This window comes from Lipotes vexillifer, unplaced genomic scaffold (genome assembly GCF_000442215.2).
Source record: "Lipotes vexillifer unplaced genomic scaffold, Lipotes_vexillifer_v1.1 scaffold21, whole genome shotgun sequence".
In the NCBI taxonomy this organism is placed as follows: domain Eukaryota; kingdom Metazoa; phylum Chordata; class Mammalia; order Artiodactyla; family Lipotidae; genus Lipotes; species Lipotes vexillifer.
The window spans coordinates 2,865,403-2,878,813 of NW_006774065.1; the positions used below are offsets into that span (position 1 = coordinate 2,865,403).

A 13,411-nucleotide genomic window follows, 5' to 3' on the forward strand; every position below is an offset into this window, starting at 1 on the left:
GGGAGGGGACGAGGGTGGGGGAGGGAGGAGGGGGAATAGCAATGGTAGAAATCACCAGCCTCCAAACAGCTCTGAACACAGTGATAATATCCCCATTTAACAGACGGAAAAACTGAGAATCAGGGAAGGGAAGGGACTTGCCGCAGGTCATACAGCAAGTAGTAGGGGAGGTGGGATTTGAATCCAGGTCTTTCTGCTCTTGTCTGAGCAAGGCAGCAGGATTACAGGGGGGTGTGAGGTTGAGCACAAAAATGGGGGATTTTAAAACAGATGCCAGACAAGGAGAAAAAGAGGGTGGCCTGCCAGCCAAGACAGGGGGAAAGATGAGGGAAGGGGTCTCCCAGGGGAAGTTTGAGATGCTGCAATGATAGTTTGGGGGCCTAGGAGTGCACTGGTTAAAATAATGTGAACATGAGAGGACTTATCATCTTCATTTCACCCTACAACTCATCATCAGTAGATCTGGTAGGGAATTTTGTTTGTTTACTTGTTTAGGGTTTTTATATTTCTTCCCATTAGTGAAGCACTGAACATATTAAAACACCAGAAGCAGCAATGAAGTGCTAATTAGTTTATAATGATCTTTTGTCCCTGAAACAGATTAAATTGAAATTCTCAGAAGCCTGGACTCTGGCCATGCACAGGAAAGCTACTGGAAAGTGGGTGCTTTTTTTTTTTTTTAAATCTCTACTTGGGCAGATCCCAAGATGATTGAGAAGAGGACAAAAACGAAAAAAGGAAGCCTCTGTTCTCTCACCAGGGTGTTGCTTGCCCCATCAGGCCAGGTAACAGGCTAGGTGTCCAAGAATTAAGCAGCTCATTCTGGGGATGTGATCAGGAGGTTCTTTTCAAGGGGAGAGCTCACCTCCAGTTTCTAAACTCCCAAGATCTGCCCTCATAGGTGAAGGCAGAGGTGAAGGTCAGAGCTGCAACTGCAAACTGAAACCCCCGCGGTTCCAAAGCGGATTAACCTGGCTGTTCTCGCTCCTATTCAGGTTAAGGGGCGAAGCTTCGATGTCTGCACAGAAGAAAGATGTGCACGTGGCAGACCGTAAGGGGTATGCTTTTACTGGGAGCCATGAATCAGGTTTGTTCTTTTAGGAAGCTTGGTGCCTCCGAGCTGCTTTTACCCAGCTCCTCAATGGGACCCTGCCAGGCAGGGGGCCACCTGAGAGGCAGGGGCTTGGAGAAGGTGGCCAGGCAAGGAACTGGCTCTGCCCTGGGGCTGCTCTCGCTGAATTTGGGGAGATGAGAGGATCACCACAGTGGTTTCCCCTTTTTTAGTAACAAAGATCCTGAGCTCATAAGCAAATGCCTTTATAAGGAAGAAGAGACAAAAGGAAATGATTAATTTGCTGAGTCCTTATCTCTGTGCTGTGTGCTTTACATATATCAGCCTACCTGATCCTTACAAGGATCCTGTAAAAGTCCCTATTTTTACCCCCATGTACCCCCATTTCACAGACAAGGAATCCAAAGACCACAGCTGCTAAGAAACCTGCCCTAGGGCCCACAGCTAGCAGAGAGCAGGCTTCAAATTTGAACCCTTGTCTCTTTGACTTCAAAGTCCGTGTCTCTCTGATGCTCAACCATGCAATTCTCCAGCCTCGCCCCAGGCAGAGATTCTCAGCTCAGGGCAGGGGGGTGAGAAGAGTAGACTGAAAATACACATTTCAAATGATACTCTTACTATTTCTGTAACACACTCTTTGGAGATTCAGGCTAGATCTCTCTAACTGGTGTGAATTTGCAGGCGGCGACAGGGTGAGAAGTAACTCATGGGGCCCGGGTGAACAAGGTGGAATCACACGGCCACACCTGCAAATACCATGGGTCCCTGGGACAGAACAGTAACCTTTTGTCTGCACATTAATATGAGCGGGTGTCGCAGGGAGCACCCCAAAGGCAATGCCTGGGTCTTGGCTGTCTTGGTACCCGCAGGCCTAGCACAGTGCCTGGCATGTCGTAGGGGTTTAATACCTGTCTGCTGTTCCTGAGTGAAAAGAAGGGGTCTCCACTCGACACCTTTCTTATGGGGCCAAGCTTCTCGCCGCATCACGTACCTTAAATTGATTTCCCACTGCACCACCGACCGGTCCTGCCCTCCTGCTGTGAAGGCGTAGCGGCCGTCATAGGAAACGTCCATTCCAGCCACCCCGCTGGGGTGGCATATAAGAGCAGATGTCTTATGTGGGTTGCCATCAACTGGTAAGATCTGAAGTCCAACCTAGAAAGGAAGATGTAACTAGATATTCAGACTCAGATAACTGGGCCCCAGGCCGGGCCTGGCAGGGTCACCTGTTACCTCCAGATCTGTTTAAGGGAAGGACCTGTGTATCTAGAACCAGCCATCTGAGTGTGTGAGAGCTGCATTTCACATGGCCGGGGCTTCACGCACACTGTGCCCTGCACGGTGGTCCCTTGGGAGAAGAGACGTAGGTTCCACCAGGGACACAGAAAGGAAGCTTCCTTCCTATCTTCATGGTCACATGTCCAGGCTTTTCCAGGACAATTCTGGCATCTTATGATTTTACGCCTTCCCATATAGATTAGTCATCAAATATACAACTAAGTGTAACTAACTTGTATGTCTCTATAAGATTTTTCCTTGTAAAGAAATCAGAAAAGAAAAACCCCTTGATGGACCATGTGTCTTGTACTTTTGGGAGTAGAGAAAATGAGGTGACTCTTCTGAGAGTCATTCCCGCTCATTCATGGCCATTTCCACTGTGAAGCAGGATGGGAGTCGCGGGCTTGGCTGTGAAAGCCGGCGTTCTTGAGTCTTGAAATACCTGAGACTGCCTCCGGCTCCAAGTACACGGTCACCTTACGGGGCAGAGAGCAAAGGGCTGGTACCTTGTCCCTGTTAATAAACACCATGTAGCGCTTCTGAAGTTCCAGAGGGGTTTTCACTGGGAGGATTTGTATCTGCTCAATGGGAGATCCGTAAACTGGCCCGAGGAGTGTCTTTCTGCAAGAGAAAAAAGGAACGCTTTCTAAATTCCACAAATCCCAATGCAGGTTTTATGACTCACTCCCTTTCACGTTGCCCTATACTTTTTAAATTCTAAATTTCCTGTCTTGCTGCTCAGCTAAGCTCATTGTAAGAACCTCTCCCTCAACTGCTAACAGCGGCCGTAAATAAGGGGCAACAGCTCCAAACGGCAAACGCTCTGGGGAAACTCTGCTTGTGAAGGATGCTCTTCACAGCCGCGGCTCTGACTTTCCTCCTTGACAGCTGAGTGAAGGCAACATTATGCCTTGAGAATGTGCACGCGAACAAGGGATGGGAAAAATGCTGCAAGGACGGGAGGAACGTCAGCAGGATGCGAGGAAACACCCCCATCCCCACGGCGGGGCCAAGACCTCAGCCTGGTGTCCAGACAGCTGACAGCAGGTCTACAGGCAACGCGCGGATTCCCAAAAATCCATCTGCGCATCAAACTGTAATGAATCGCACCTTCACAGCAGTCCAACTTCTGAATTCAGACACTCTTACGCTAATTAGGAATCCGATCTGAGGGGAGGCTCCCAGACAGGACCTCAAGCCCAGAGGTGGATTCTCCCTGAAGCTGGCCAGATTTGAGCATCAGGACCCCTTCCTTGCACACATACCTCCTGAGGCCTGGGAGGGGCACTAGCCACTTTTTATTCTTTTTTTTTTAATATATATATTTTTACAGTATATCCTTGTAGCTTATTTTTATTTATTTATTTATTTATTTTGGCTGTGTTGGGTCTTTGCTGCTGCTGCGCGCGCTTTCTCTAGTTGCTGCGAGCGGGGGCTACTCTTTGCTGCGGTATGCGGGCTTCTCACTGCGGTGGCTTCTCCTGTTGCAGAGCACAGGTTCTAGGCGTGCGGGCTTCAGTAGCTGTGGTATGTGGGCTCAGTAGTTGTGGCTCACAGGCTCTAGAGCACAGGCTTAGTAGTTGTGGCACACGGGCTTAACTGCTCCGCGGCATGTGGGATCTCCCCGGACCAGGGATCAAACCCTTGTCCCCTGTACTGGCAGGTGGATTCTTAACCACTGCGCCACCAGGGAAGTCCCCACTTTTTATTCTTAATTATTTTTTTAAAAAGAGGACCCACAAAGCCAAATACACTTCACACCCCACAAAACTTGGGTCTGCCCCAGGGTAAGGACAGTAGCTATTTCATCTTATTATATTTTAAGCCCCTCATCGTTTGGATGTGTTTTCTCCCTGTGTCCCCTGCACCCAGCCCGTGTCTGGTGGGAACAGGAGACGCTCCTTGTATGTCTTTCTTGAGCACCTCTCTGTGCCAGGCACCATGACGAGAGGTCGGAACTCGGAAATGAGTGAGATTTGGTTGCTAACCTCACAGCCTTGCAGGAACAACAGACATGGAAGCACCATGAGGGGAGAAGTGAGATGACAGGCAAATTCCCGGCACGGAGCCTGCGCTGAGGAAGGAGTGATGGGACATCTATGAGGAGACATCTGAGCTGAGTTTGGGAAGGTGAATTGGAAAGGCAGAGAAAATACGGAGGTAACGGAAAAACAGGCAGTGGGCACAGGAGGTCAAAGGTATGGGACGTGGAGTATTGCTTGAAAACTGCAGAAACAGTAAAGGAGAAAGAAGGCTGGTGGTGGAGGGAGGTAAAACCGAAGAGGTGAGCAGAGGTGAACTCTGAAGGCAGACTTGACCATGACCACTGGGCTGCAGGATGCAGGAGAGTATCAGGCTGGATGACCCAGCATCAGGTTTACGTGCACAGAGAATTAGGCGAGATGTTAAAAACACTAAAATGACCAGCTGGTAGACAATGCATCAGCTAATTATAGGTCACCCTTATCTAGTCATTTGAGTAGAAATGTTTAAGGACTTTCCTCAAATATCATTGAGTGGGTAGAGACAGGGAAGAGGATGGTTAAGAGCACAGGCTCTGGGTTGAATGCCAGCTCTGACCCTTAAAAATTAGGGGCAAGTTGTGGAGAAACTGGAACCTTCATATATTGCTGGCAGGAACGTGAAGTGGTGCAGCTACTTTGGAAAACAGTCTGGCAGTTCCTCAAATGGTTAAACATAGTTACCATATGATCCAGCAATTCTACCTCTAGGTCTACATCCAAGAGAAATGAAACAGATGTCTACACAGAAACTGATACACAAATGTTCATAATAGCCAAAAAGTAGAGACAACCCAACTGACAACTGACAGATGAATAGACAAAATGTGGTCTGTGGATACAATGGAATACTATTCAGCCATTAAAAGGAATGAAGAACTGACACAGGCTACACCATGGATGAACCCTGAAAACATGATGCTAAGCAAGACACCAAAAGTCACATATTGGGTTTCCCTGGTGGCTCAGTGGTTGAGAGTCCGCCTGCCGATGCAGGGGACACGGGTTCGTGCCCCGGTCTGGGAAGATCCCACATGCCGCGGAGCGGCTGGGCCTGTGAGCCATGGCCGCTGAGCCTGCGCGTCCGGAGTCTGTGCTCCGCAACGGGAGAGGCCACAACAGTGAGAGGCCCGCGTACCGCCAAAAAAGAAAAATGTCACATATTATATGATTCCATTTACATGAAATGTCCAGAACAGACAAATCCATACAGACAGAAAGTAGACTGGTGTTGCCAGGGGTGGAAGAGTGGGGGATCAGGGGGGAAAGGACGTGAATGGGGAGTGACTGCTAATGGGTTTGGGGTATCTTTTGGGGGGTAATGAAAATGTTCTTGAATTAAATAGTGATGATGGTTACACAACTTTATGAATATAGTAAAAAGCCATTGAAAATGGTAAATGTTATGATATATGAATTATACCTTAATTTAAATTATAAATAAGCAAAAGAAAAAAAAGTCAAGCTAGTCAACACCTCTGGGCCTCAGGTCCCTCACTGGTAAAATAGGGATAATGACAGTATTTACCCCATAAGACTGTAGTGAGCACTAAATAAGTTAATATATATAAAGCACTCAGAACGGTTCCTGGCACATAGTAGGAGCTATATAACTGCTACCTAGTACTGCCAAAATTTCTAACCATTTCATAAAATTAGTATCTTTTACTTCTGATTGAAAACATTTTACATATTCATTGTGAAAATTTTCAAGTATTGAGACATGAAGTGGAAAATCTACCCATAACTCTACATGGCTGCACCCTTTATTCCAAGATAATCACGGGTAATAGTTTGGTGTATACGACTCGAGAATTTCTTTTATATATATTCTAGCCCATATAATTATAATTTTAGATAAAAGTATATGTCACATAAATATAACTTTAGATGAAAATATATTCATGCATATTTGGCAATTTGCTGTATCTCATATTATGCCTTGGAGATATTTCTGTGTTACTATGCAGAGAGCTATCATCTCTTTTTTCTTTTTTTCCTTTTCTAAAAGCAGCATCATGTTTCAGTGTACTGATGAGCCATCATTTAACTAATTCCCTATTAATGGACATTTGGATTGTTTCCATTTTTAAAAATATTTTCAAATAAGACATCCTTTTACTTATGTCTTGGCATCCTGTGTGAGTACTTCTGTGGGCTACATTCCTAGAAGTCAGAAGACAGGCTATAATTTAATAGAGGGTAACAAACTGCTGTCCCCACACCTCCCAACCCCATCCGCCAACAGCCGGTTGGTTCCCTTACACCCTTGCCAACGCCGGGCGCTATCCATCATTTTTATCTTTGCTAATCTGATTTGTGAAAAATGATGTCTTGTTTTCATTTGTATCTTTGATGTACTGGTGAGCATCTGCTCATAGGTTTTATTGGCCTTTGTCTGTGAACTGCCTCTTCACGTTCTTCCAAATGCTTTTAAATGCATTTTTTAATCATTTCGGATGTATCATCAAAAGGCAATTCCTTCCCAATTAAGTTGTGGTTACAGGGCTTTATTGTTCCTACAACTTAAAAGATGCTTTATGCAAGGTGTTTTTACTTTGGAACGATGAGAATGTTTTAACTAGATAGAGGTGGTAGTTGCACAACATTGTGAATGGACTAAATACCAGTGATTTGTTCACTTTAAAATGGTTGGTTTTATGTTATGTGAATTTCACCTCAATAAACTATTTTTTAAGAAAGATGCTTTATAGTTATTTCCAGTTGATCTTCAACGCAGAAACTCCTAACTTCATGTCTCTAAATGAAAGCACTAATTCGAAAAGATATATACACATCCCCATGTTCACTGCAGCTTTACTTACAATAGCTAAGATATGGAAGAAACCTACATGTCCATCAAAAGATGAATGGATAAAGAAGATACACAATGGAATAAAAATCTTATCATTTGTGACAGCATGGATGGACCTAGAGGGTATTATGCTAAGTGAAATAAGTCAGACAAAGAAAGACAAATACTGTATGATTTCACTTACATGTGGAAACTAAAAAACAAAACAAATGAACAAATGTAACAAAACAGAAACAGAATTACAGATACAGAGAACTGGTGGTTGCCTGAGGGGAGGAGGGATGGGGGGAGGAAAGAAATAGGTGAGGGAGATTAAGTGGTACAAACTTTCAGTTACAAAATAAATGAGTCACAGGTATGAAATGTACAGCATGGAGAATATAGTCAATAACTATGTAATATCTTTGTACAGTGACATATTGTAGTGATCATGTTGAAATGAATGGAAGTATGTATAAATGTACAGAATCACTATGCTGTGTAACAAGAACTAATAGTGTCATAGGTCAATTATACTTCAGAAACAAAGAAACTCATAGAAAAAGAGATCAGATTTGTGGTTACCAGAAGGGAGGGGTTGGGGGAAGGGGGAACCGGATGAAGGCAGGCAAAAGGCACAAACTTCCAGTTACAGGATAAATAGGTCCTAGGGATGTGATGCACCACATGGTAAATAGAGGGACCCCTGCTGTGTGTCACACATGAAAACTGTTAAGAGAGTAAATCCTAAGAGTTCTCATCTCACAGAAAAAAATGTTTTTCTAGGGACCTCCCCGGTGGTCCAGTGGTTGAGAACCCATCTTGCAAGGCAAGGGACGCGGGTTCGAGCCCTGGTCGGGGAACTAACAACTCACATGCCGCACGGGGCAACTAAAACCACACACCAGAACTAGAGAGGAGCCCGCGTGCCACAACTAAGACCCGACGCAGCCAAAAATTAAGAATAATAAATTTTTTTTAAAAGAACTGTTATAAAAAGTTATACAAAAAAAAGGTTTTCTATTTCTTTAATTTTGTACCCATAGGAGCTGATGGATGTTCACTAAACGTACTGTGATATCACTTCACGATGTATGTAAGTCAAATCATTGTGCTGTATACCTTCAACTTATACAGTGCTGTATGTCAATTATATCTCAATAAAACTGGAAGAAAAAAATAATAGCAACAAAAACTGCAGTGGATGGAAACATTTAAAAAAAAAAGGGGGGGGCTTCCCTGGTGGCGCAGTGGTTGAGAGTCCGCCTGCCGATGCAGGGAACGCGGGTTTGTGCCCCGGTCCGGGAAGATCCCACATGCCACAGAGCGGCTGGGCCCGTAAGCCACGGCCGCTGAGCCTGCGCGTCCCGTCCGGAGCCTGTGCTCCACAAAGGGCGAGGCCACAACAGTGAGAGGCCCGTGCACCGCAAAAAAAAAAGAAAAGAAAGAAATTTGCATTATGCTAATTTCCCCTTGATCTCCAGTGGCAGAAGCTCCTCACCGCTGGGCTCTGTGGCGGTTACTGTTAGCAGCAACCCCAAGCCTGGGCCACTCCATCCTGCATTCCGCAGCCACCTGCTCAGCCAACGCAGAGGTTCTCAGGACTGGGCACATCTGTGGGATATTCTTTGTCCAAAAAGTTTGTGTCCATTAAAGATGATGTACAAAGACTCTGAAATCTTCCTAAAACTCCTTTTTACATATTTCTTTCAAATGTCTCCTTCCCAGTGTTTTAATAGTTAAAAAAAAATTGTGCTGGATTTCTCTCCTGTCTCTGCCACATGAAACAGCATTTTTCAGTCATTTTTCCTTGGGCCCTTCTAAAAAGGGTTATTGGGGGAAAAAAAAGAAAAAGATCCTGGGTGATCCTGGCCTTTTGAGGACCTATCTTATCTGAGATACATTTCCAAAAAACGGTCTTCCTCAAGCATGGGGCCAGCTGCTGTTGGTGTTTTCCGACTTCCGCCTCCGGGGTGGGGTCACTAAAGCATTCTCACCTCCAGTTTCTCGTGACTCTGCTCTTCCCGGCCATACCCACGAGGCAGCCAAACCACAGGCAGAAAGAGGCTGCCTGCCAGGGCTGACTAGCTAGGATTCCAAAGCCAGGGCTGCAGCGCGGCCCAGTGATGCCAAGGAGACAACAAAGTCACAGCTTGGTTCAAGGGTCAAGTCCTGCCCTGACCAACAGCTTGACCTGGGGCAAGTTTTATCACCTCTCTGATCCCCAGTGGCACAATCCTTTGCAGGGTTATTGCAGATGAAACGGGATGACAAATGCAGGGTCCCGACACAGGGATTGTGCACCATAATCAGTGCTGATCACGGGAGGCAAAGCCTGGACCCACAGGCCTAGCAGCACAAGAGGCCAGCCACAGATGCAGACCTACTTCGGGATGGAGGAACCACTGCTCTATGATGCTAAGCTTTGGATGCCCTGGGCTTGGTCCTTTGACCGCTTCTCCATCTACCCTTCCCCTCTAGAATCTTCTCTCATCTCATGGCTTTAAACCACCAGGTGTGCTGACCTCAAACATGGGTCTCCAGCCCAGCTTCTAACATGAACTCCATTTCCCCAATAAAATGCAAATTTCATGGTGACAGAAACATTGTTTTGTTCGCATCTCCATCTTCAGCACCTAGAACAGCACCTAGCTCAGGTAGGGGCCCAGTAAATAGTTGCTGAGAGAACAAAGAATGCTATCTCTTGCGTCTCCCTCCCACCCTCCCTACCCCACCCCTCTAGGGGTGGTAGCAAAACACCAAGCTGATCTCCCTGTGCTATGTGGCTGCTTCCCACTAGCTATCTGTTTTACGTTTGGTAGTGTATATATGTCCATGCCACTTTCTCACTTCGTCCCAGCTTACCCTTCCCCCTCCCCATGTTCTCAAGTCCATTCTGAAACTATCTGTTTTTATCCAGAGGGAAGAACAGAAGATCTTATCACACATCAGCAACTTCTCCGGAGCCTCAGGGTCCAGTTCCTTCCCTGAGCCTCAGGCACTGAGCTCTGGGTACCTTATCCCTGTGTAGTGCTGGGCTCAGAAACAAGGGCTCTGGGTTTGAATCCTGACTCTGGCACTTCCTAACCATGTGACTTTTGATGAGAACCACCCCCCTTATCTGTGCCTCAGTTTCCTCCTCTGCAAAGGGAGGAGGGTTGTGATCGTAGCCAAGCTGCTTACAGGTCCTTAAGGTGGGACTTGAAATAAGCCAGGCACTGAGAAACTGATTTACGTGCTATTAGCGGGAAGCTCCCGTGCTTACCTGCACATTTTTGTGGTTGAATTAAAAAGCTTCACTTTGTAGCCACTGTTGCAAATGAGCAGGAAGAGCTCCTTGGTAAGTGGCGGGTACCAGACCATACAGGTCGGGTAGCTGCCCTGGTCCGTTCGCTGAATGTCCAGGACTTCCAGGTGGTCTTTGTAGCTCTTGAGTAGATTGTACTCGATCTACAGAGAAGCCCAGATGAATACACATGAGGACTGGGGTGAATGAAGTCAGTCAACAGTCCTTTTCTGGGGAGAGACAGCATCAGGTCTTCTAGGAGAAGACTTGCCTAAACTTCTACACCTAATAAGCTACCAACACAGAGTATCCATTATGAGCAAGATGATGCCATTTAATACTCACAACTCCCCAGCAAAGCAGTACTGTTGTGCCCATTTTGCAGATGAGAAAACAGATGTTCAGAGAGGTTCAGTGGTTTCCCCAAGGTCACACAGCTAAGAAGTGGGAGGATGAGAATTCAAATCTAGGTCCAACTAACTCCAAAACCTGAACTCTTACAGTTATGTTGTACTGCTTCACTTATCATTATCTTGGGAACTTTTTGAGGGTAGGAACTAATTCAGATCTAAATCTCAGCACTTGACAGTCATAAATTAGCAGCCTGCTGAATTTCACACATATGTAGGCTTTGGTGGCCAGACCAGCATGGATGGACAGAAGGAAGGATGGATAGAATAAAGGAAGTAATGGGGGGAGGGAAGGAAGGAAGTTAAGATGGATGCACAGATAGATCGATTGATTTTGAATCTTTTGGCTCAATCATGTAATATTGCATTTGCCACTGTCTCTACCTTTCCCTCTGATATTCTCTGAGTTGTCACCTTGAGGTAAAAGCCTGGCCCTGTCCCCTAGACACACAGAAAGTGTAAGTGTTGGCTTCAAAACATACACTGAGAGGTGAGGGTGGCTGAGCTGTCCGTGCTGTGGGGAGTGCCCCCAGCCCTCCTTCAACGTGCCACTTCCCAGGAGCCTCCTCACTCAGGACACAAGTCCCTGTGTGGTGTCAGAGCCGTGTGAAGGCCAAGTGCCAACTCAGAAAGGTTTTCGCTACTTTGTCATACATTCATTTTCTCAAACAAACACACGTACTGTGGGTCTGGTTCTGTGCCAGATGCCAGGGAGGTAACGAGAACGAGACATGTTCCTGGTGACCAGGCAAAGGAAAATGAAACAGCTCACCAAGAGTCTGTCTCTCCCGAGGCTCAGCAGTCTCGGCTCATTGCTGTCCAGATGAACCCCGAACAGGACACTTCGAATGCTCTTGCGATGAGAACGAAGTCTTGCCAAATACTCCCAGACCCTTCGTCCATTTTTGACTCTGACCACGTAAACGGCCACGGTGAAACTTACATCCTGAGTATGAGCAAAAGAGCAGAAGTTGCTCCTTTTTAGATTTTGTTAACTTAGGAATCATCACTATGTTTTTCATACTAACTTTGCTTTTAGAAATTTTATGCAAAAGGAAAACCTTTGTCTATTGGAGCAAGTAGTAAAATAATGCCCGTTTTGCAGATGAGAAAATCAAGGTTCAAAGTAGGTAGGTGGGGGCAGGTATTTGTTTGACACTATGGTCTTACTCTCCTTGCTGGTCCCCACCTCATTCTCTGTTGGAAACTGAAACCCTGACTCTTTCTGCCTCTGTCCTCTCCCTTCTCTTTATCCGGCTACACAAAATTTTAAAAGGTACGATTAAAAAATATATATATGATGGCTGAGAGTGACAGGGGTCGGGGAGTGGGCGGGAGCAGCCTGAAGGGACCTGGGGCGCCTGAGTCAGTGTGCTGCTGGGAAGCGTGTAAGAGACAGAGGTTCGAGTGAAGCCGGCTGCTTCCCCGCACCCCACCCCATCCCCCAAGAGAACTGGCATGAAGGGAGAGGTTGGGGGTCCCAGAAAAATCTTTACTGAGATTAAGAGCCCTATTCACAGAGGGAAGGACCAGAATCCAAAATGCTCAGTGGAAGACTCCGCTTAAATGAGAATGTCATCTCATCAAAAATCAAAGGGAAAGATAAAACCCTGGATGCAGAGAAAGGGTTCCGAAAAACTAACAAACCAAAACGAGCTGTCAGAGTAGCAGAATCCAAGTCTGGAAGTTCTGAGGCCCTGGTCTTGTTTTCAGGCAGAAGTCCCCCCACTTCCCCCACCCCTTTCTCCTTTTATAACAGCTTTATTGAGATATAATTCACCTCCCACACAATTCACCCACTGGAAGTGTACAGTTCAATGGGCTTTAGTATATTCACAGAGCTGTGCATCCATCATCACAGTTTTAGAACACTTTCATAACCCCCAAAAGAAACCTGTACCCTCTAGCAGCTACTCCCCATCCCCCCTAACTCCCAGCCCCTCCCCCTGTGGCTTTAAATAAGGTTGCTGAGCCCCTGGACGGCACTCAGTGAAAATACTCACAGCGGTCGCCATATACTGGGAGTCATGGGAGAAGCTGACGTGAGTCACACTGGTTCTGGAATATTTGAAAGGCTCTGGGATTTCACTTTCTAAGGACATTGCATCAAGAATGTAAACGGTCCCTTCTGTGAAGCCAGCTCCGAGGAGAGCTCCTGAAATCACAAGCCAGAGAACAATGATCGAAAAGGACTTCACTCACTCAAGAAACATCGACTCCACGCCAGGCCTTGTTCTAGGTGCCAAGGAGACAGCAACGAACATGACAGACAAGGTCCTGAGAAGGAGAAGTAAACTGGAAAGCACGGCATCGTGGGATGAGACCAGGCGGTACGGAGCTCTGCAGCGTCCAGGGGGAGAAGGGGTCCCCTCTGGCCTGGTGCGGGGAGAGGGTCAAGGTAACCTTCCTGGAGCTGTGACAGCCAAGGGATTAGCCATTTGGGTCTGTTTTCAGTTTAGAACCTAAGACAGGCTGACAAAATGAAAATACCTTCGGGGTTGTAGGTCAGACTCTGGACTCCAAGCCCCTTCTCAAAGGTCCTGCTGAAGA

General features: G+C 46.4%; 1 protein-coding gene across 1 annotated transcript in view; it reads right to left on the bottom strand.

Moving 5' to 3' along the window:
* CFAP251 (cilia and flagella associated protein 251) overlaps positions 1–13,411 on the bottom strand; it is a 65,516-nt gene that overhangs the window by 21,847 nt on the left and 30,258 nt on the right. The window contains exons 12-17 of the mRNA XM_007448745.1: positions 13,352–13,411; positions 12,865–13,016; positions 11,634–11,807; positions 10,431–10,615; positions 2,857–2,971; positions 2,064–2,227 (exon numbers count right to left, since the gene is read on the bottom strand). Of these exons, the coding sequence (XP_007448807.1) occupies positions 2,064–2,227; positions 2,857–2,971; positions 10,431–10,615; positions 11,634–11,807; positions 12,865–13,016; positions 13,352–13,411 (850 nt within the window). The remainder of the gene's footprint in view (positions 1–2,063; positions 2,228–2,856; positions 2,972–10,430; positions 10,616–11,633; positions 11,808–12,864; positions 13,017–13,351) is intronic.